The sequence below is a fragment of the Lissotriton helveticus genome, chromosome 7, assembly GCF_964261635.1.
Source record: "Lissotriton helveticus chromosome 7, aLisHel1.1, whole genome shotgun sequence".
In the NCBI taxonomy this organism is placed as follows: Eukaryota; Metazoa; Chordata; class Amphibia; order Caudata; family Salamandridae; genus Lissotriton; species Lissotriton helveticus.
Window position 1 is genome coordinate 1444957288 of NC_136068.1, and position 25299 is coordinate 1444982586.

Here is a 25299-nt window from a genome sequence, read left to right on the forward strand (position 1 = left end):
AAAAAAAAACATTTTAAGTTTGACACCATGACAAGAGCATAGTGGGTGCCAAAATGTTTTTTTTTTTTAAGTGGGAGAAGGGTAGTAATCTTGTCAGTAACTTTTGTTCAGTACAGTCCTCCAAAACCTCGTTCCTATGGGCAGGGAATTTTCTTTTGGCTCATTATTTCATACAAAGCATGATAGTCTTGGGCAGGGGAAATCCAGTGGCAGTTGCCACGTCCTTAATTGAGTGAAGTGACTGTCCCTATGTTCTCTGTGGTGGATCCCAGTGGTCAACAGGCTGTCGGGTTTTTGTGTGCAGTGCCATTTGAGACCACCCTTGTTGGAAACTGTGTAGTTCCCCAACTATGAATGTAGTGAGATAACCATGAATTTGAGACGCGAGACATCCACAGGTTTTGACTTCCCTTTTTGTATTTTGCCACTTTTACAAACAAATACATCTAAAAAAATGGCAGAAAAGAAACAAACATTAAAAAACAAAACTAATGAAACAATAAATGCAAGAATTTAAAATGGAAATTAAGATCATTAGAATTTTAATTGGTTTAAAATATGATCAAATGCATTTTGAGAGATCGATAATAATCCCTAGTTGCAAATCAGCTTTTCCAGGGAAAAGTATTGATGTTTAAGAATTACATGAAAGACATTAACATAGGTGAGTAGCATTTTGGCTGCATTCTGTATTTGGTTTTAGTTAACATATGTGTCCTACTTCACGAGAACACAATCTGTGTACAATATATTTTTTCCCCTCACAAATTTCCCATGAACTATGATTGCTACCCATAGAACACAAAGTTCTCCCCCATATGGATTTTCAAAGGAAAACTAGGAGTTTCATATCCTTCTTAAGTTGTTAATGAAAAAAAAAAAGATCAGTAACATCCATCCAGTTTCAAAGTTGCAATAAAATAATTGTTTAAATTATCAAGCATGAAAGCAGTACATCCATGTTCATCTCAACTAATCGTGACAAGCAATTATTGGCAATTTCTGGGGAAAAACTATGCCAGAACCAAAACATAGGAAAAATTGTACCCTCCTGCATACCCAAAATATATCCTTCCAGTTTCCTATTACCCTGTCGCATCTAATAGAAGTGTCACCTGTAGCATACTTTTCTTCAGTCGTAAAAGAGTTTAAGAGATACATACAGAAATATTAAATACACCTTAAAATTAAGCTAGTCAACATTTTAAGTATATCTTCATTTAAAGAGTCTCATGCTTCTGGGCTCAATCCATATTCTAAATTTCCGACCAACTATTTTGGATCTTAACATGTTCTGGGGTTTTGATATTAAAAATTAAATCTTAAGCATTGCCTTTAATGAGGGTTCATCAAAATACCTCACCAAATATCTTAGTTTGTTTAACCAAGGTGCCTTTAATATAATTTACAAATTTACAAATATCTAAAACACAGTTGTATTTCCAATTCACAATGTTATAAAGTTCTATAATTCAATTTCATACAATGGTCTGTATACTACCGTTATTTCTGGAGACGCTTCAGATATCATAATGGCAAGCAGTCTCTCTCACCATTAGCTCCAAATACTTTTTCACAAGAATCAGTCTTTACATAATGCCTGCAACATTTTTAACCAAACTTTCTTGAAAAATTGGGACTGATAAATGTATTTACAAACATCCAGTTACCATTGCCCTTGGTCATTTGGAGAATTATTCCTAGAAAATATCTTTCCTGGGCCTCAGAGATGACTTCTGTACACAGATTTTGAGCTACGCTGGCTAGATAGAATAGTTCAAAATTAGGTAACGTCCACTAACACCCCCCCCGCCCATTTTGTTAAAAGAAGCACATAGTCTTGTTATTGAAACTCCTAGGTCTTTTTTGCTCATGTAAAGCAAACTATAATTGTATTTAGTTTATTGAAAATTGTTTTTAATTATGTGACAACAAGGACACTAAAATAAATTGGCACCGGGGGAATATAACCACGTTAACCATTTTTATTACATTTATATGCCTTAAATCCTGTTTGTGACACTTTCTGTAAATCCATTCATATTTTATTAATGTTGTTTTATAATTTAATCGAAACATCTAAGATACTATAATCCTGAGACATTATACTGGTATAATGGTCATAATGTATTAAAATTCCTCCACTAGTTTTCACTTTAAGTTTAATAATATGCCTTCAGTTGTTTCCCCTTTTTAACTTATTTACTAATAATTTCAATAATCTTTCTATTACTTGAAATGTATTCAAAATACTCAATATTTCTGGATTTATATAGGCAGTAATATCCTCTGCGCATAATATTATCTTTACGGGTTAATTAACTTCAGGGCTTACTTCAATCTTCTAATTCATATTCACATCTGGATAATTGTTCAATTCAAACAGCAGGGTTGATAGAGGGCAACCCTAATAGTTCTACATTCAATTGGGAACATACCCACACATTCTCCTTCTATGATTAATTCAGCTGAGGCATCTAGAGATAATGACTTTAATGTTTTCACAAAATAATCAGGAAAGCCCATCGTATCCAATACTGATAAAACTGTCTAATGAACTAAATCACTAATTAGCTAACTAATTAGCCAATTATTTTAGCAATTAACTACTTTTGTTAGATGCCTTTTCAGCATCTAACAAAAGAATAGTAAGAGGGTTTTCTTTCAGCACAGTCAATTGCTTCCCACATATAATCCACATTGGTGGCATGCAATCGACCAGGGACAAACTCTGTTTAGTTAGACTCAACCATGACAGGGTGACCTGTTCTCAGGACACCCCCGCGCCGCACGGCCACCAGCTGTTGTGTGCGCTTCTCACTCCGCTGCTGCCCGCAGCCTCGCTGAGCCTGCCTTGCCGACCCCGGGCCCCGCCGTATTTGTGTGTACTGTAGCTCTTATTTTGTTTCCTTTTTGTCTCCCTGCATTCTGTTAATATCATTATTGTCTCCCATTTGCTGTTTTGATTTTGTGTTATTGCCCGTGCTGTTGTCCTGTCTCCTGTGCCTGCCCGCCCCGCTCCCCGCTTCCCGCCGTCGTGCTAGCGGCCACGCCCCCTTTTCCTTCTGTGCCCTCCCCGCTCCCGCCTCCTAGCTGCTCCTCCCTCCCTCCCACTTCGCCATAAATGGCGACCGCGCAGACGCGCAGCGGTCACGCGCAGTGGGCGCGCAGCGGGGGCGTCGATTGTGCGCCGGGAGGCACGCCAAAGGCAAGCCCGTCTGCGCCCGTCCGCGCCTGGACCGCGCCCAGCGCCAGGACCCCTGGCCCTCACCGACGCAAGACGACCCGACAGACCTACGACGCCGCCGACCTCAATGCACTCAATTCCGTCCGGAACCCCGCCTGCTTCCGGGCCACCCCAAAACGCTTCCACGGACCCTTCACCTGCACAACATGCAAGTTTACCTGCCTCCGAACATGCACCGCGCCCGCCAAACCAAACTCCAGCAGCGACCTCAAGTGCATCCTGCTCAACACCCGCTCCGTCCACAGACACGCCGTCGAACTCTGGAACCTGCTCGACACAACAACACCAGACGTCGCATTCCTCACTGAAACCTGGATAAACGCCTCCTCAGCCCCCGACATCGCCATAGCCATCCCGGATGGATACAAGATCATCAGGAGGGACCGCGTCAACCAGACCGGAGGAGGAATCGCCATCGTCCACAAGAACACCATCCGCATCACGACCAACGCCGACGACACCTTCACCGCCGCCGAACACCTCCACTTCCAGATTCACACCGACCCTAAGACGACCCTCAGAGGCACCCTCATCTACAGACCCCCGGGACCACGCACACAATTCAGCGAAGACATCACGGACTTCATCAGCCCACACGCCCTCCCCTCCGCCGACTACATCCTCCTAGGGGACCTCAACTTCCACCTGGAGAACAACAAGGACCGCAACACCGTCGCCCTGCTGGACAACCTCGCCAATCTCGGACTCAAGCAACTGGTCAACACCCTCACCCACTACGCCGGCCACACACTTGACCCCGTCTTCTCATCCAGCAAGCACATCACCTTCAGCCACTCCACCAGACTTCACTGGACCGACCACAGCTGCGTCCACTTCAGCTTCAGAAAAACCACTACCCACCACCACCCGCAACAGGTTCCTCACAGAAGCTGGAGCAAGATCACCGCCGACCAGGTCACCACCTCCCTCAGCCAGAACCCACCTGCCAGCACACCGGACCCCAACGAAGCAGTCCGCAACTTCACGCAGTGGCTGACTGCCTGCGCCGACGACCTCGCACCACTGAAGAACCCTCCCAGCAGACCCAGAAGCAAGAAGGCCCCCTGGTTCACCGACGAACTCAAGGACTCCAAGAAAACCTGCCGCACCCTCGAGAAAGCCTGGCTCCTCGACCGGACCACTGACAACATGACCGCCCACAAACACGCCACCCGCAAGCACCACCAGCTCATCCGCACCACCAAGAAGAAATCACTGAAGGATCGACTGGACAACAACGCCCACGACAGCAAGGAACTCTTCAGCATCGTCAAGGAGTTCTCCAACCCCAGCACCGGCAACAACGACATCACCCCTTCACAAGATCTCTGCGACTCCCTCGCCTCATTCTTCCACCGCAAGATTGCCGACATCCACAACAGCTTTGGCGCACCATCCTCGCACCCAACCGTCGAACCAACGCACCCCACCGCCACCCACCGCACCTGGACCGCAGTGACTACCGAAGACACAGCCCGCACGATGAACACCATCCACTCCGGATCTCCGACTGACCCCTGCCCCCACCACGTCTTCAACAAGGGCAACTCCACCATCGCACCCCAACTCCGAGACGTCATCAACACCTCCTTCGACACCGCCACCTTCCCGGAGAGCTGGAAGCATGCCGAGCTCAGCGCACTACTGAAGAAACCAACAGCGGACCCCACCAACCTCAAAAACTTCCACCCCATCTCGCTCCTCCCTTTTCCTGCCAAAGTCATCGAGAAGATCGCCAACAGACAGCTTGCCGCCTTCCTCGAGACTAATAGATCCCTCGACCCCTCGCAGTCCGGCTTCAGAGCCAACCACAGCACCGAGACCGCCCTCATCGCAGCCACCGACGACATCCGAGCCCTTCTCGACAACGGGGAAACAGCGGCACTCATCCTCCTGGACCTCTTCGCCGCGTTTGACACTGTCTGCCACCGCACCCTAGTCCAACGCCTCAGCAACACCGGCATCCAAGAGAAGGCATTGAAGTGGATCAGCTCGTTCCTCGCTGGAAGAACACAGAGAGTCCGCCTCACCCCGTTTCGTTCCGAGGCCACCGAAGTCATCTGCGGCGTCCCGCAAGGATCATCACTCAGCCCCACCCTCTTCAACGTCTACATGAGAACTCTCGCAGCCATCGCATGCCAACACAACCTCAACATCATCTCCTATGCCGACACCCAGCTGATCCTCTCCCTCACCAGAGACCCCGACACCGCCAGAATCAGCCTCCACGAAGGGATGAAAGACGTCGCCGAGTGGATGAAGAACAGCCGCTTGAAACTGAACTCAGACAAGACGGAAGTCCTCATCCTTGGACCATCACCCTCCGCCTGGGACGACTCCTGGTAGCCCCCAGCCCTGGGCACCGCCCCCAAGCCGACAGACCACGCACGCAACCTGGGCTTCATCCTGGACTCCTCCCTCTCGATGACCAGACAAGTCAACGCCGTCTCCTCTTCATGCTTTCACACCCTCTGCATGCTCCGCAAGATCTTCCGATGGATCCCAATCGAAACCAGGAAGACAGTCACCCAGGCCCTCGTCACCAGCCGCTGGACTGCGGAAACACCCTCTATGCCGGGAACCACAGCCAAGCTACAGAAAAGACTACAACGCATCCAGAACGCCTCCGCCCGACTCATCCTGGACATCCCTCGACGCAGCCACATCTCCGGCCACCTGAAGAACCTGCACTGGCTCCCCGTCAACAAGAGGATCACGTTCAGGCTCCTCACCCACGCACACAAGTCTCTCCACAACCTGGGCCCCAAGTACCTCAATGACCGCCTGACCTTCCACACGCCCACCCGCCAGCTACAGTTCGCTAGCCTCGCCCTCGCTGCCGTACCACGCATCCAAAGAGCCACCGCCGGAGGCAGATCCTTCTCCTACCTGGCGGCCAAGACATGGAACTCCCTCCCCATCCACCTTCGACTGACCCAGGACCACCGCACCTTCAGGAGACAACTCAAGACTTGGCTGTTCGAGCAGTAGCGGCCCCCTTCCCCCAAGCGCCTTGAGACCCTTCCGGGTGAGTAGCGCGCTATACAAGTGTTATGATTGATTGATTGAACCATGTGGTTCATCATCCTTTACATTTGAGATGCTAATAATTTCACATATAGTTTACAGTCAGTATTTGATAATGTATAGGACAATATGATTATTGGGATTGTTTCTGGGTTTGGGAACATAATTTTCCATTTTTTTCTAAAGATGTGGGAAATCCATATTAACTAGTCATATCATTAAATAAAGTTGTTATACCTGTTGGTAAATATTTTCCAAAAACCTTATCAAGTTTGTTCACAAATCCATCTTCCACATGGAGTAATCTTATGGCTAAAAGTACTTCCTCAATAGTAAAAAAAAAAAGGTAAATAGCATCTCTTGTCACAAGGTTTCCAATAGATCTAAGCCTGCCTCCTTTAATAGTGTTTGAATGTCATGATTTTAATACCTCCTGATATAACTCCTCTTAATAAGACAAACATACATGGGTAATTTTGTTTTTAAAATATTAGTTTCTTGATTTTTTACCAGAGCAACAAGATCACCCATCTAGCTTTTATTTTCCAGACAAGCAGCTTACTGATTTTTATTATCCTCTTTAAATGTTCTCTGGTAATTTGTTTATTTAATATTTCTTTTGTGTCAAATTTTCTAGTACTTTGGATTCAAGAAGATTAAATGTAGCTACATTTTCTGCTGCAGGTTGTTAACTAGTTGATAAGCTAATTATAATAATTACTCTATTTGAAGTTTTTGTTCCTGTTCATTTTTCTTACTAATATTCAATTGATGTCCATTCAGCAAAATGTCAGTGGTAGTGGTCATCACACACCCTTTGACCTCAATGACATCACTGGTAGTGACATCATATGATCTTTGACCCTGAATTATCCCAGGAGGTCATGTCACATGACCTTAACCCAGATGACACCACAATATGAAGTGATGATGATATGAACTGAAGTTCCATAACACATGCATGATTCATATTAACAACACATTATGGACACATATCTACTTTGAATACCACCTATATTATGGTGCTGACATTATCTTTGACAGTTCTGGGGTGTAATACTAGCCTTGAATTGTAGCACGTGATTAAAGCAATTGAGCTTAAAAGGGCTAAGGGGAGTCCTGCTCCAGAATCGTTTTAACTCAAAAATGGGGCCGAATTGTGCATTTTAAGGCACAACTTCCACATGAATTTGTTAAAAGGCCACATGCTCTGAAATGACACTTGTGAAATACTCAGCCAGGCCAAAGAAATGTAACAGCCCCCAGGAGTAGATCCTCTTAAGCCAAAAATTACATACAATACATTACAGCTGGAATTTTTAAATTAAAGCATTCATATACCACGGGTGACTCTAATGTTACAAATTACCTCTGTGTTTCAGGGCCAGCATTTTTGTCATGGTTACCCTCCCCCCATATGTCATAGTAGACCTCCTCATGACAATAATTTCCGGCAATATGCTAGTGCCAACATTGTGCTGCAGTTGACACTATGCTAAGTATTTCCTCAAGTATGCCAGCTCTAGCACTTTTGTACTGGTGCTCTATATACCAAGAATTACCACCAACCTGCAGTAATTATTCACAGGTGACTGTTAGAGTAAGGATTGCTAGTGGCAGTATTTTGCAATGGCTGCCTCTAAAAGACAAGAATGACGTACACTATGCCAGGGCAAGTGGCAGACTCACAGATATAACCTACATTCTCACTCAAGCTGACATTCATTCACTCACACATTCATTTTCACTAACTTATTCTCACTTAATCATTGTCATCACCTGCTTGCAATCACTCTCACTCTAACTCCATAATTCTTACTCACGGTCACCCATTAGGCACTCAAATTCACTTTTGCTCTCACTCAATCATACTTTGTTCCTCATGCTCTCGCTAACACATTCTCACACAGTGATTCTCAGACTCTCCAACAATGCCTTACGCTTGTTCATTCTCACTCACTTGCAGTCACTTTTTACTCTCACTCAGTCTCACTCACTTATGCTCACTTAATGAAGCTCAATCTCACACATTAGCACTCACTATCTGTCACTAATTTCCTCTCACATGCACATGCTTGTACAAATACACCCACTTACACATACTCTCACATAAACAACCTCTCACCTGCAAGCATGTGCACAACATACATTTAAAAAATGTTTTTTTACTTAGTATAGCTTCCAGGAGAGGTCCCTTTACAGCAACTTGTACACCTTTTTTACACTAATATAACATTATTCACTATTAGGGTAGTGAACAGTTAGTAGAAAACAAGGAAAATGGAGCCCCAATCGATATGTTTGCCAGTTCATCCACCATTGAGGACAATGCATCTTAGACACAAATGAATGCCAGCCTTGTGTTTATGTCATTATTTTTGTTTTTCAGAAACAAACGTCTTCAGACAGGGGTTTGTTTATGAAAAACAGAAAAATATCATTGTTGGAACAGGCTCCAGAGCTACAGGATATGCAGATTTATCTCTGATGTCCTGGGAGAGACCTATTATGCGATCCAAAGATAAAGCACCCAAACATACCCCTTTAGCACTGGAATCTCAGGGTAGCAAGGGGTGCAGCCCAAGGGAGGTAGTGAAGGGTTAAAGATTCAGACTTCGTAAATCCCAAACTAACTCTTATTAGTTCGATTGTCAAACCAATGTTTGTGTCCTAAATACATGCTTTAGTTTACTCATGACAGACTACCACAAAAATACTACAAAACGTAATCTGATGTCAATCGGGAACATTCTACAACTACAGGAAATACATTGTTTCCAGTAAGTCGACTTCTGTATATGGCTGTGACCTAGGGCCTGTTCTTGACTTTTTTTTATGGTATTGGGGCTTTTTCACTATCAAGTAGTCTAAAGAGCAGATAGGTATGTGTAAATCAAAATTCGAAAATTCGTATACCGCAACTGGTCTCAGCTGGAGCTCCACAAGTTAAACTAGAATTCAAAGTGGGGGCACGGTGTCCTTGGAGCAAATCGGATCACTAGTGTAACTTGCAAAACAAAGGCAAGAAAAATCAACACTAGTGTGAGAAGAAAGTCTGCATGATTCGGAGGCACCAAAAAAGTCATACAATTATTTTGAGATGCACAAAGTCCATTTTTGATTAGAATGACCTGTGAGCGACAGAAAAACGTCATCAATTTCCAAATTTTAATTCGGGTGGTCCAAATTACAAAACTTTGCAAACTTGTCACTGGACATAGAGGCACTCGACGCTTTTTTTTACATTACACACGTCTCTATACAGTGCAAAAAGGAGGACTAATTGCACATCCAGATCAGTTATTTTCCATCAAATAAGATTGGGTCCATCCAATACATACATTATATAAATGCCATAGTAGCTCTTCTACTAACCACAGCTCTAAATTTCTCTTCTCCAGGATGCACTATTTATTGCCTTCTCTGTATTCACTTACCTTTAATGCTTTAAAGGTTATCTTTTCCTTTGATTGTTGTTCCAGCAATTCATTCATCTCCTTTTTCAGTGGTTCTAACCAGGTCTTGCACTTTATCTGCAGAGAAAGATGTGTACGCATTTTACTACATGCATTACAGTACAATTGAAAATATTTATGACACTTTTCAGACAAATATATTTGGAAGAATTTTTGGAAGAATTCAGGTCTGCACTTCTCTCTGGAATTCAAAATGCAAAAACAGAACAGGTAACGGACCAGAAAGGAAAACATGAACACAAGAAAGATTTTAAACGGACAGCCTCTAAAAATAAATGAAGAAAATGTGTTGTTGAGGCTGTTGGAATGGTGAATACGATGACTGTGATTTGTGCAGGGCCCGGCAACAGTAATACGTCATAGCCTGTTCGCACACAAACAAGCCAGTACCCGTCAAAACAAGGTCAATGTATGTCATAACCTATACTCGCTAACACCAGCAATGACGATGTCAATGTGCGCTCAAATGACGATAATGTTACCAGTAACAACAATGCCAATGTACGTTATGACCTAAGTAAACTTAACCGTGTCAATACCAGTAAAAACTATTTCAATGTGTGCTATAGCAATTGTATATACAATGTTAAGGATATTGATAAAAAATTATAGCAGTGACTGCCATATTTTTTTCAGGAGTTCTAACGAACTCACATCATTGCTGTGGGATTCTATGGCAGGACCGGAGGCTCGGATTATGCTTTTCTTTCTCCGCCATTTATTAAATACACAACACACAGCAGCCCAAGAAAAGCTCTTATTGGAACCAAACATCGCATTACATCAAGAAACTTGAGAAAAACCCACAAGGTATGAAATAGAGCAAAATGTCTAAGACTGTAAACCACAAGTCCCAGCACTCCAACTTGTAAACCAACGAAGATAGTCCTTCCACAGTGTCCATTATCCACAGATAGGAAGTCCCCTCTCTGAGTCCTCCCTCTTTCTTCGCTGCTCACGCAGCCAGTTAAGTGTTTTCTACTTGCTCTTGGGGTTTTGTCTATTTTGCCTCGCATTTGGGGGTTTTTTTGTACTTATTTCGGGGTCTGTATTAGCGCTGTGTACGCTTTCTCTTTCAGAGCCCCGAGAGGGTCGCGGGAGCGTTTTGTCCGCTCCTTTCGCGACCTTTATCCCAGTTTGGTGTGCGCGGCGTGTATCGGCCGCTAGAGGGCACTGCGGCGTCTCGTTGGTCTTCAGCGCGGATTTCTCCTCAGAGGAGCCGCGCTGAGGAGACCAACGAACGCGGAGCCTTGCCCTCGTGCCCCCTCATTACGCCCGGCTCTGCCTGGGTCTGTAGCCCTGATACCAGTGATTGTTTCACTCCTACGCCCTGTTGAGGGTCTGTATTGCGGTTTTGCCGCGTTTCTGCCGGTGGTACCGGTTTCAGCACTCTTCTGCTAACCTGGTGTGGTAGCGCGCTGTGGGGGGGGCAGACCTGGTCCCTTGTGGTGGGTCAGCGCGCTTTGTGAGGTCGGAGTGCGCCTTGATTGCGTCAGTCCCTGTCGCCCACACGCTGTGCAGTCCTTTGGTCTGCTTGAATTCTTATCGACCCCCACGGTGTTGGGGCAGTGTTGGAAACTCTTTAGGTGTTCCTAGGTGCCTCTCAGAGTGCCTTTAGTCATGGAGGATGAGTACTATGACGACTCCCATTCTTATTTGAATGATGATGAATTCTATCAGGCAGTGGATAGCTCTATTTACAGGTGTGTGGCTGAGGTGGTTGGCCCTATGGAGGACCGCCTTTCGGCGCGCATTGTGGAAGAGTGCGCCAAGTTGGCGCGCGCTGACCTTCCAGGCCCTTCAGGGGAGGGTCCCCCAGCCCCGAAGAAACCTTGCAGGGAGGGGCCGTCGGAGGGTGCTCAAGGGGTGGACAAGGGTGCCTTTGAGCGGCTTAGGGACGCGTTCTTGGCAAAGGCGACCGCACCTCCCGCAGATCAGCCCGCTGCCCCTGTCCCGGCGACGCCTTCGGAGGTTGCGCCTTCGTCCCCTGACAGAGATTCCCCGGATTCAGATGACGATGAGGTGTCGGAGCGTTCCTGGCGTCCTTCGGGCTCGGTTGCGGAGTTGCCTCGGGATAGCTCGGGCATGCTGGATCCGGATGAAATTATTCATCCGCGGTCGGCCGCGTGGGCCCCGGGTGACAAGGTAGCCAAGTTCGTCGCGAGCAGGCTTCGCAAACCTCTAGAGAAGGAGGCCAGAGGTTGTTTACGGGGGGAATGTCCTAGACCATCCTTAGAAGGGAAAGTGGCCATGACTCCGGATCTTGATGCCAAGATGGCGACTTTTTTAGCAAAGTTCATGAAGGATCCGCGCAAGGGCATAGACCGTTCTTGGCGGTCCTGCCAAGATAAGTTATTGGACGCGGTGGGTCCGATTACTAAAATTCTCGATATGGCGGAGGAAGCTAAGGTCACGGGTGCGATCATTTCCCCTGAGGTGCTGTCAAATTGGGCTCAGAGGGTGATTATTTTCTTGGGTAACGCCAACTGCGCCCTATCCACAGAACGCAGACGGTCCTTTTTAATTAAGCTGGACCCGAAGCTAGGGGATCTAGCCTCCTCAGAGGCGGGGGCAGTGGCCCAAGGTGGTCTCTTTGGCGAGCCCTTCATTAAAGAGTTAGGCAAATTCGTCTCCACCTTTACCTCGCTGGACAAAGCTCAATCCAGCATTAAACGCGTGTTCCATCAGCGTTTTTCCTCCGGGGCTGGTCGCAACAGGGGCCGTGCGACCGGCCGTGGTGGCCAGAATGCCAGCAACAGAGGGCAAGGCTCCGGACGTGGGCAGTATAATACATCTGCCAACTATACGAACTTCTATCCCACCAGAGGACAGCGCTTTGGAAGTCGCGGCTTCAAGAAAGGTGCCGGAAACAACTCCGCTACCGGTGAGTGTAATTCCGGCGGATCAGGTCCGCGTTGGCGGCCGTTTAGCGGCCTTCTGGGGGGAGTGGGCACAGCTTACTGCGGACGCGTGGGTACTCCAAACCGTCCGCGGTTTCCATATAGAATTTTACGATCAGCCGTTTCAGGTAAGTGCCCCTCCTCCGATGGTGTTCTCGGAGGCCGATGCGTTGTTGATAGACGAGGAGGTCGCGGACTTGCTTCGCAAAGGAGCCGTTCGTCAGTCAACACGTCATCCCTCGGGGTTCATCAGCAACCTTTTTCTTGTGGACAAGCCTGGCGGTGGCCGTCGTCCGGTTATCAATCTCAGAGAGTTCAACGGGTGGCTGGTGTATCGCCACTTCAAGATGGAGGGGATCCATCTTTTGCGCGACATTCTTCTCTCACAGGATTGGATGGTACGGTTGGATTTAAAGGACGCCTATCTGGTGGTTCCCATTCATCCCCCGCACCGTCGTTTCCTGCAGTTTCTTTGGAAGGGCCAGGTGTTCGAGTTCGTGGCCCTTCCTTTCGGTCTGTCTTCCGCGCCGTGGTGCTTCACGAAAGTGTTGCACCCGGTGATAGAGTCGTTGCGCGGTCAAGGCATTCGACTCATCGTCTATTTGGACGACATGTTGCTTTTAGACCAATGCCCTCGGAGGCTGCGCCTACAGTTGCAGCTGACGGTGTCACTTTTGCAGAAGCTGGGGTTCGTGATCAACGAGACCAAGTCGGTCCTTGTTCCTTCTCAACGGATAGAGTTCCTGGGTTTCATTATAGACTCTGTCGAATCCAACCTCAGTCTTCCTGCCCGCAAATTGTCCAAGATCCGACATGTATTGCGGCAGACGTTGGGGAAGTCCCACACGTCGTTGAGGCAGGTCGCCAGAGTAGTGGGCCTTTTGTCGTCGTCCATTCAGGCGATTTTCCCAGGGCCACTTCATTACAGGGCCCTCCAACGCCTCAAAGCGTTTCACTTGCGCAGAGGTTTGTCTTACGATCAAATGGTTCCTCTCTCGGAAGAGGTGAAGGAGGAGATGTTGTGGTGGCTTTCACACATGGAGGCCTGGAATGGTCGGGCGATTTTTGGATCGGTCCCGGATTTGGTTATCGAATCCGATGCCAGCAGAGCCGGTTGGGGCGCACGTTGCGGAGAGTTTTCCACGGGCGGGGCCTGGTCGCCAGAAGAGCAGAAGTTGCACATCAACTGTCTGGAACTCTTGGCGGGGTCTTTTGCCGTCCGTTGCTGGACCAAGGATTTGGTGCGGTCGTGCGTCCTGCTGAAGATGGACAACGTCTCAGCCGTGCGGTACGTGAACCATTTGGGGGGTTCTCGGTCCCGTGCGCTGGCGAATCTGGCGAAGGAGTTTTGGACTTATTGCCTGGACAATCATGTGTCAGTACAGGCAGAATACTTACCGGGCCAGTCCAATCAGGTGGCGGACTGGCACTCCAGATATCTGCGAGATTTCAGTCAATGGAAGTTGGATGTTCCGGTTTTTCAATGGTTGAACGGCCTTTGGGGTCCTTTTTCGATCGATCTCTTTGCCTCTCGGCTGGATCATCAACTCCCAAGGTTCTTCAGTTGGAGGCCGGATCCGGCGGCGGAAGCCACGGACGCGTTTCTTCAGGACTGGAGCCGGGAGTCTCCTTATGCATTTCCTCCCTTCTCCATGATAACGAGAACGGCGGCGCAGCTACGCCGGCAGAAGGGGGAGCTGGTCTTAGTGACTCCATTCTGGAGGTCTCAAGTGTGGTTTCCGGTTCTACTGGAACTTTCTTGGGATTCTCCAATCCTACTCCCCCAGTTTCCTCACCTGCTTCTCAGTCCAGATCAGGAACCCCATCACCTCCTCGCGCAGGGGTCTCTCCACCTCATGGTATGGAGGCTTTCAGGGGTCGCTGGTCGCTCCCAGGGCTTTCGCGACCGGCTGAGGGGCTTTTGCCCAAAGCCTGGGCTCCCAGTACGTCGAAGCGCTACAAGTCCGCTTGGACTAAGTGGGTGCGTTGGTGTCTTCGACGGGGTCTGGATCCCTTGGTCGCCGGAGTGGTTCCCATCCTGAACTTTCTAGCTGAATTGGCTACGGCGGGTTTGGCATATCGCACGATTAATGCCATGCGTTCCGCGATTTCTGCGGCACATTTGCCGGTGGATGGCTCTCCCGTGGGTGAGCATCCTTTTGTGTGCAGGCTCTTGCGAGGAATCCGGTTGTCCTTACCGCCGGAACCTCGTTACTCCGTCCTCTGGGACGTGAACGTAGTGTTGAACTTGTTTCTATCCTGGCAATCTAATGGCTATTTGTCTTTAAAGGAGCTTTCAGCCAAGTTGGCCATGCTGTTATGCTTGGTATCATGTCGCAGAGTGTCTGATGTTCGGGCACTGGATGTGTCCGCGCGAGTGTTTTCGCCTGGGGCCGTCACCTTTACGGTTGGCCGCCGTACTAAATCTGGCTCCAGGACGATTTCGTACCCTGCTTTTGTGGATGTCCCAAAATTGTGTGTTGTGAATTGTTTGAAAGCGTATGAGGACATCACTTGTGATCTCCGCCCTCCGGGCGAACGCCAGTTGTTGATTGCCTTGCGAAAACCACACCATGCAGTCTCTTCCCCCACCATTGCCAGGTGGGTGCGCTGGGTCATGCAGGAAGCAGGCATTGATACGAAACGCTTCGGTGCTCACTCTGCCAGAGGGGCCATGGCCTCTAAGGCTTTTGCGGTAGGTGCACGATTGGAAGACTTGATGCGGGCAGCGGATTGGTCTTCAGAGTCCACCTTTAAGAAGTTTTACTTCAAGCCGGTGGTGGGTATTGCCCATTTGGTGGTGAGTAAGCTTTAAACTAGCATAATCCGAGCCTCCGGTCCTGCCATAGAATCGAAATTTGCCTAGCTAATGTGACGGTAAGTTTCAATTCTATTAAGGACACGGAGGCGAGGATTATCCCACCCAGATCGTCCACGAGTGACGTCCCACCCGTATTTCAGTAAGTACGTAGGTTTTCCAGTTTTAGTACTGTTGAGTTCTTGCCTGATGTTGTTTCTGCTTATATTTGCTGACATGCATCTGGTTGTACAACGCTGACGCGGATATGTTTTCTCACTAGGGAATGATGGCGTCAAGCAGGACCAGTGAGGATGAAGCGTAATTCGCGAAGAAAGAGGAAGGACTCAGAGAGGGGACTTCCTATCTGTGGATAATGGACACTGTGGAAGGACTATCTTCGTTGGTTTACAAGTTGGAGTGCTGGGACTTGTGGTTTACAGTCTTAGACATTTTGCTCTATTTCATACCTTGTGGGTTTTTCTCAAGTTTCTTGATGTAATGCGATGTTTGGTTCCAATAAGAGCTTTTCTTGGGCTGCTGTGTGTTGTGTATTTAATAAATGGCGGAGAAAGAAAAGCATAATCCTCGCCTCCGTGTCCTTAATAGAATTGAAACTTACCGTCACATTAGCTAGGCAAATTTCGATTCACCCATGATGACCACCCAATCAACCCAGAGTCAAAGATGCACGGTTAGATTAGTCCTACAATCCACTCCCATGCCTATTGTGTACCAGGTTACAGGTGGGACCTCTCTAACCTAAAGATAAACATCAACAATGTCAAGATCCTCTTGAAAAGCCAATAATTCATAATAAAGCAGCAATAGCTATGAATGAGGTGGAGAATGCAATGCAACAAGCAAGAAAGGAAACTGTTGATTTCGAACAGTTAGTACAGTGGTTCCCAAACTTTTTTGACCCGAGGTTCCCGTGACCAATTGGCCACCATGCGCGGCTCCCCATTACATTACTTTTTTTCACGGCGGGATGTAAGCCTGGTCTCTGTAGCCCTTCCATTTTAATCACAGCCAAAATCAGCCAGGAACAGTTTAGGAACCACTGCTGTACATGTTCATCCACCATTTCAGATGAACATGTCCACTGGTTCCACTTTCCCTAGCCTTTTGTGTCCCTTTTTATTCCCACTCATATCAACCCTCTACCTCTTACAGTTCCTCAAAAGCCTCGACTATTTAGCATTTATGTACTCACTGAACTGTAAACTCTGATTTTCACTTTTGCTTTAGTCGCCTCTACAGTACTTTGACACATGTTCTTCAATTCATAGGAACAATAGTCTTTAAGTGATAACCATGTACCTCACCAACATCTACATTAGGAATCACGTCTCTGAAGAATGCATTTCCCTGGTAAACTGTGATTCTCTCACTTTGGTGAAGGAGGGTTGAAAGGGAAATCCAAGGTTCTCATGGTGTGTTGCACTATGTAGTGGAGGAAGATGAACTAGTTTATCCACATATAATGGGCAACCTTTGGGTCTGCAAAGAATACTGAAGGAGTGGTATTACTGAAGTGTGTACTTAAGCTGGCCTTTTCTCAAGGCTGTTTAATCCTTGGACTGGAAGACAAATGTTGTGGCCTCTAAGTTGTCCTTAAAAAGATAGTTTGGTCAGGGAATGGATTGACCATGGAGCCTCCATGGAAGTGATAATAATCTGAAGCCATTTTATTTTACAAATAGAGAACAGGGCTGTAGTATTTATACTTGCAGATGAGGGTGAACTAATTCTGGGTACGCTTGATGGACTGACTGCTTCAGAGCTGATAGAAAGAAGGTAATGCAATCCATGACTTGACCTCAAACCGAAGGACTCTCTGTAGAACAAAGAAGCATATGAAGTTGATTCCTCAGGAATCATTCATTCAAAATATTTGTTTTTGTTCCAAAAAAAGTGCCAAGGAGAATAATGTTTCTATAATTTATTGCTGAACATCAGACTCACTCTGAAACATTCTTAGCCTAAAGTTATACAATATAGAACCCATTTGTAAAAAATGTTATATTTGTATTTATCTTCAAACAGACAAAAACTCCCTACTAAAACAATCACAAAAAACTGCAAAGGGCGCAATGCACTGTCAATACTGACCAGACATGTGGAGCACAGTTTGTAATGTGATCTTATTTTGTATGCAGCTTGTGAACCACTCGAGTAAGGAGGACACTTGGTCAATACGTAGCCTATCAAAATATAACTCTGCACTCTTCTTCATAGATATATTTTCAACCAATGTAAAAGAAAAATCGGATCTCATTAGGGCAAAAATGCAAGTAATACAGGAGGAACATACATTGGGAAACAACTGATTGGTTCATGTATCAAAAGAAATCTGGCATGTAGACTAACAACTAAAAGCTTGTCATCTCTGTTTTTTGTTTTTATTTGTAATAAAAGATCTGAATTTTAAAAATAAATTATAGTCATGTACTTATTGTGTGTGAAAACAGTGTACTGCAAATGGGTGTGCCGCTTATTCACATAAAGTTTCATTCCAGGCTTGTGTACAGGGGTGAGTTGCTCTTTCCAGAGGAATGTCGGGGTTTTTTCTTTTAAAAACAAGAGAGCCAGCTTTGAGATACCATGTTAGATATATCTCCTGGCTGATCCTGGACCTCACTGGATGACCCCTGCTGAAAGGAGAAACTCCATGCTGTGATAACTGCCCACTTCTCTTAGATTCTCAGTTCCTGCTAAATATGTCTCCTCCAAACCAGTTTCCTGCAAGCAAGAATTGACACGAAAGGAAAGCTGGAAAAACTATTTAATTCCTTCCGTGCTCAAGACGGCTGCCGGCCGTCATGAGTCACAGTAGGCATGTGCTCATGATGGCCGGAGGCCGTCCGAACGTTGCCGCTCCATTTGGACGGCTCCCGGCCGTCATGAGCATGCGCCCACTGTGATTTATGACGGCTGGGAGCCGTCCTGAGTACGGGAGCGTCACGCCCAACCCCGCCACCCCCTCGCACCACGCGGAATTTGCCTCATGGCGAATGGATTAAAAATATGTAAGTTTACACTTCAAGGACTATCCCTTTACCTGTTCTGCATCAGCTAAACATCACCAATTTCTCTTGCAGGGCTCACTGAACTCACGAAAGACCCACTTTGTTGTACTCTACGGCGGGAATCAAAACATCTAATCACTTTTGTTACGCTAAATATCTGTAACAACTGCTCACACTTGCCGCCCTCCCCCCATGAATTTAAATGAACCACAGCTCTTTAAATATCAGGAGTTCCTCTTCCTCTCTGCCCTTTTTGATTGCTGTTGTCGAAAGCTCCACTGTCACTTGTAACACTGGCTCTGCGTCACTCCAGAGGTCCAGACGCTGCACAGATTGATGTTGTCACAGAAATAAAAGGATACATCTACCAGATCCTGAAGTCATCCGAAATAGTGCAAGAACCATACACTTTGTATGTAAACATGAATGGGAATAGGCCCTCTGCTAGCCCATAGGTGTTTACAACTTGCGTGTCTTTTGAAGACACTGACCAGTATGTTTTGTTTTCTTCATTATGGTGATTTGACCATTCGCCATTCCAGTGCTTGCAGTGGAACCTGTAAATACAGCCAGTGAGAACATTGCCTTTACTGCTAACTCGGCAAGAAGATGCTGTAGTTGGCCTGCTATCTGGTCCATGTGCGCTGGCAATTTCTTCTGGGGCTATGGGTCTTTTTATTCTGGTGCGGCCTGGTGTGGTATGTGTCAGAGTGGGTTATATATTTTCTCAAACCACTTGCAGGCTTTAGCAGAAGAGCAGGTTGCCTGCTTTAATGTCTCCTGCTCTCTGGTGCGTCGCCAAAAGGCATCAAGTGCACTACCTAGTGGTCACCAGACACAATGCACTGGGCCTGCACTCCAGAGCCCGGCATAATTCATGATGCACTCTGCTCAACAACTGCAACCGTGGCGCCCCTGGATAGTTTTTGCAGCGCACCAGGGTGCGGCGGCGCAGTTTGGGAACTACTAAGTTAGTACAACAATGGAATAATGAACAGAAATGACTTTTTAACGAAGTTAAAGATAAAATAGAGCATGGATTACTGCATGAGAAGAGACAGTGTGAATGTTCTTCATTTAAACCGGTTCTACTATATGTAAGCGGTCAAGTCAGTGCTGCACTCTTACTCTCACCCCCTCCTGCCTCCTCCCTCTCCAAGACCCCTCTGCCTGTCTGTCTGCTCTCCCAAAAACAATGCCTCTTGGAGTCAATTCACACCCGTCTGTGACATTACCTTCCTTAACACGCTCTCGACCATTAAACCCTCACACTACTTAATTGCCCCCCCCAAATTCTATAAAGAAGTGATAGGCTCCTTAGCCCCACTCTGGGCGAAGATCATAAATGCCTCTCTCGGTCAAGGCGAGGTCCCGGACTGCCTGAAGGAGCGCCTAGTGCTCCCCATCCTTCATCCTTAAAAAACCCTCGGCTGACCCTGAAGACCTGAATAATTACAGACCAATCACAAACATTCCTACCCTGGCTAAACTTCTGGAGAAATGTGTTCATGAACCACTGCGCAGACACATTGAACAATTCCAGCTTCTTGACCAATTCCAATCGAGTTTCCGCACTGGCCACAGTACCGAAACGGCCATCACTCACATAGTGGATGACGCTCTCACTTTACTGGACCAGAATGAACCCTGTCTACTAATTCTTCTCGATCTCTCATCTGCATTTGACACTGTCAAGCATGACAATCTTCTCCAACTCCTTGAATGCAGAATGGGTCTTTCAGGTACTGTCCTTAAATAGTTTGCCTCTTTCCTCAGCAATAGAACTCAAATAGTCAAATCCAATCATACTCTATCCAACCCCAGTCACTGCATGCTGGGCATTCCGCAAGGGTCCTCGCTCTCCCCCACGCTTTTTAACCTTTTCCTGGAACCACTGACAGTAATTCTTAAAGGCTCCAACATCCAATAGCACATATACGCCGATGATACCCAACTATACATGAAAATGTCCTCCCCTGAAGACATCAATGCTCTCAAAGATACCCTTCTCAAAACCCTAAACTGGCTTACCTCCAATCACCTCAAACTAAATGCCCTCAAGACGGAATTCCTCCTCATTGTACCGACTAGACTAACCCCCACTGTTGTGAAATATCTCTCTAATCTCACTGTTCTCAACTGCACTCCTCACCTCATTGACTCCACGAAATCACTGTGAATAATTCTTGATAAAAACCTAAACATGCAAGATCACATCAGAGCTTCCACCAAAGGAGCGAACTTCCAGCGGTCCCTCCTAAGAAAACTCAAACCCTACCTGACCCATGAGGACTTCAAATCGGCAGTGCAAGCACTAGTCATCTCCAGACTTGAGTATGGAAGTGCGACTTTATGTGGATTACCGAAACTCAGCCTAGCCCCCATCAGAGCTTCGCTAAATGCGGCTACTAGACTCATCACGGGCTCCAATAAAAACAACCACATCTCACCGGACCTGAAATCTCTCAACTGGCTTCCTTTTGAGGCAAGGATCCAATTAAAGATTGCTTGTATGACCCATAGAACTCTTCACTTCAATACCCCAGTCTACCTAGCAAATAAGAAATTCAATAAGCTTAAAACCTACAAATCGTACATTCTCGGGCACTGCCCCGAGAATCTGGAATGCCCTGCCAGTGGAGACAAGGCTTATTCCATCCACTTTTACCTTCAAAAGGGAAGTTAAAGCACTACTAATGAACAATGCAGTGATCTAGCAACTTTGCTCCACTTTACGCAAGACTTGTAATATCCCTACTATTACCTACTATTACCTATTGCAACCCACTGCAACCCAATGCTGCCTACCATAATGTCCATTTTGTTCTTGATGCTTCTTGTATTTATTGTCTGCCACATAACCTGCTCCCTATTTATCTTTGTTATGTATTTCTGTGTGCTTATTTCTTCTACGACTTATGTAAAGCGCTCTGATACCCACTTGGGTCATGTTCGCGCTATACAAAACTTAGAAATAAATAAATAAATAATAAAGTACTCACCAGTTATCTACAGAAGACTACAGATGCACATTTTTCATGTGTAGTTACTGCACCTATAGGATTAGCTGCACATAAAATTAAAGGAATTACTAGTCATTGATTGATAATTCTACCTCTGGAACATGACAACAATCAAGAATAACAAATTATTTGGGGATGATTGTCATGCGATAGCAAGAATATTGAAAAAAAAACTAAGGCTTCTAAATATTGATGAATTGAGCATGGTTTTGACCTAATGCTTGCCTTCATGCATTTAAGAATGCAGCAGATATTGAGAATAGGCCTGGGCGGTAAATCCTGTTCAGCTTGCAGAATTTACAGAATTTGGTTAATTTCACGGTCCGCGGAGAACGCGGAATTGCCAAAAATTCCGCGATCCGCAGCTTCACAGAATTTTTTGCTTCTTTGCGCTTTCAAAATGTGTGTTCGCGAGATATTTCTCCCCGAGCACACAAACAGCGTTCGAGAACAGGAACAAAAGCATTGCAAACATGCGGAACAAGCAATTCTGCGTGTTTGCTGAACTTTTGCGTGCTCGCTGAATTTTTTTTCCGTTTCACTGAGCTTTACACAAATTCCGCTCACCCCTATTTGAGAACAAACTATATTGGAGGGGAAACATGTAATTGTATTTGGTGACCACTACAACTAACACCTGTAAAAGGACAACCTATTTTCAAAACACTTCTACAAAATGAAACAAGAAATTCTCGAGGAAGTATTGGGAATGTCAATATTTATCAAAACTTTGAATCCAAAGAATTAGAGAGAAATATGTGCCAAACAAAAGGTCTGGAATATGGAGATATACTGATGGACATTGGGTAGGCGTTCTCACAAAGAAGGAAAAGGTGCTTTGAAAACTTGCCCATCAAGAAACTATTTCCATCTAATATTACAGCAGCAGAACTAATGAAAAATGTAATTAAAGAACAGAAGTCTATAGTATGTTAATGCCAACCCTTCAAGAGTACTCAACATTCAATGAAGAAATACCACAACTGGAGAAAGAAAATACTTTTTGAAATTACAGCTACTGATAAATTGGATCATCAGGGAGTCGCAATACTACTCACAGATAAACTACAAGCAAAATTGGATTCTTTGGAGAAGTCTATATCGAAAACTGCAGGGTTAGGGAAGCGGTTATGTGTCTGTAAAAACTGTTGTATAATTTTGCGTCGGAATTTAAATGTTGAAGAAGGGTTAGTAAATGGTGCAATGGGTAAAGTTATACATTTCATTAATTACCCACACAGAGATGAGGTGGAATACTTGGTCATAAACTTTTATGAGATTGATGGTGTCAAGCAGATTGGCCAATGTGTTTTTCGCTAGTGAAAGACTTGTATGACCCGCAAAAGCAGTTCCCCCTGTCTCTAGCGTATGCTGTAACCATCCACAAATCACAAGGTTTAAGTGTAGATGCAACTTTGGTTAATACTGGAACTATTTTATTCAAAGAAGGAACGTCATATGTAGCATTGTCTTAAATTAGAAAATTGTCCAGTTTGCTTTTGATTGACTTTGATGAGAAGATAGTTAGTGCTGATGCAAGCTGTGGAAGGTAGTACAATTGGCTAAGAAGTCTATATGTTCATTTAGGCCAGTACCCTGTTTATGAGAAATGGTTAATCTGTCCGGAGCAGAATTTTACAGAACAGTGTATGGATTCTGAAAAAAAGGAAGGACAGAAGGAGAATCCCCAAGGATCAAAGAAGAAAAAACTGCTAAAAGATGGAGAAGTTGTAGGTTACCAGGTCAAAAACAGTTCAGAGGTCAACTGCTATGCAAATATTGTTCTGATTATGCTGTTCCATTTGCCACATGTACTAATCTAAATTGAACAAAAAACAGATAAGATAATCTGTTCTTCACTCTTTGGCTTGTTCCAAACTCAAAATATTCAACAAGAAGCATATGATTGTATTATGGAGATGCTAGGAGTGTTAGAGAAAGAAGTATATATTAATGAGTTATTTGGATTGAGATACAAATGGAATGATGACCGCGAAGATTGTGGATTCACCTAGTAATTAATTCTGAACAATTCCTCTGCTTGACATTACCAGATTCTAAAACCGTGCCTATTAAGAAATTGTTGAAAAAGTCAAAACAAAATATGACCTGCCAAAACTGCAGACCCGATGTCATGTCTACTTTGTTGCTAGACAAACTGGGTAATACCTTATAGTGATGTTATAATGATGCAGAGTGGATGGTTCAAAATTGTAAACTGAAATTACAAACTTCCTAGTGGGCAAATATCAATTTTGGGAAGGACTTTTACTACTTTGGCTATCATCTTTCATGAAGTAGTTAATACAACCTCTGGATACTGCACTGTTTATTTAAAATTCCAATCTGGATGGACAGAATGCAATCAATCTAAAATCCAAACCAAGACTACCCAGGAGATTAGCAAACTCATATCTCTTCTTTCTTCAACCAAAGTTTTGAGAATATTTTGTGGGTAAAAAAAGTGGTGTAAGGTGTTTTTATTATGTGGTTTATCTGTTTTTTTAGACATTATTCAACCTATTTCGGGTAATGTCTTCAAGAAGTTGTTCCAAATGCAAGAGTCCACTTATTTTCAACAAAGGAGTTTATATAACATCTAAAGACTACATTCTCTAATTACAGTTGAAAACTGAATTGGTATACTCCAATTACAGGACCCTTTACTTGGTACTATAAACTTTCTTCTAAAGTAAATTAATGCCCCTTTTGTTTCTCCAACAGGAACTTAATACATACTACTGTGTGGGATTTTGTGTACATGATCCTCACCACTTTACACATCATTTGTCGTACAAGGTATGATGGTTTACAAAAGATCTCCAAAATTGAAGACTGCTTCACAATTATATGTCATATTGTACCAGAAATAATATTACGAGAAATATTCTTCACATACATTTGCTCAGGTTATTCTTGGAAGTCTTGGAAAAAACATAATTAATTAATTGTAGTGAGTGCAATGCATAGTAACACTTATTTGTAGTGGTATACTCTGCAGCTTTGGTCTTTTTTGTGTTTACAACCCACAGATTGTTTCTTCCCCACTGTTTGAGGATGATGCTCCATACAAACCATTATTTAAGGTGAAGAATAATTAAAGCTGAGAACAGTAAAATAGGGAAAATTATATTTTTACTATATTGTAATATAGTCTTACTGTATAACAAATGTGAATTACAATAGTTGAGTAATTTTGAAGATGGAAAACTAACATTGTTTGTTAGAGGTCTCAAAATACTTACTACTACCACACATGTATTGCCTACAAATACACATGGAGAGTATTTTTAAACAAAGTCTACTTGCCATACCTTCTCATTCGTTTTTTTGCTCAATTTCCTAATTAAAAGTTCCAGTGCAATATAGCAAATTACTAGGTACTCACGCACCAACTTACTCAATCATTCAGGCACTTATTATGCAGGCACTAACACATCAATCAATCAGCGTTCTTATAGAGCTCAACTAATCACTTGTGAGGGTATCAAGGAGCTAGGGGTAGGGGGGCTTCTGCAGTTCATTGGAATGTAGTGTAGCTCCTATTTTCCCAATAGGCTCTGCGCATTGGAATAGTACCTACAGCAGTAAAGGCCTAGACCAGACGTTAACTAGGTCTACTACTGTCGATACTAGACTTAATTTTTGGGTTTGCCAGCTAAGCTCAGAGTTCGCTAGAAACTTTCTCGAATGTTCAAGGAAGGAATTAACTCCCCTGATTAGACAAGAAGGGATTTAGTTTCTGACAACCATAGAACATGACAACTTTGCTCTCCCCTAATCAAGAGTCAATCTCA

The 25299-nt window shown here is 44.9% G+C and overlaps 1 protein-coding gene across 1 annotated transcript in view; it reads right to left on the bottom strand.

Moving 5' to 3' along the window:
• LOC144770346 (E3 ubiquitin-protein ligase TRIM39-like) overlaps positions 1–25299 on the bottom strand; it is a 186976-nt gene that overhangs the window by 112159 nt on the left and 49518 nt on the right. The window contains exon 2 of the mRNA XM_078654805.1: positions 9712–9807. Coding sequence (XP_078510931.1) covers positions 9712–9807 — 96 coding nt within the window. The remainder of the gene's footprint in view (positions 1–9711; positions 9808–25299) is intronic.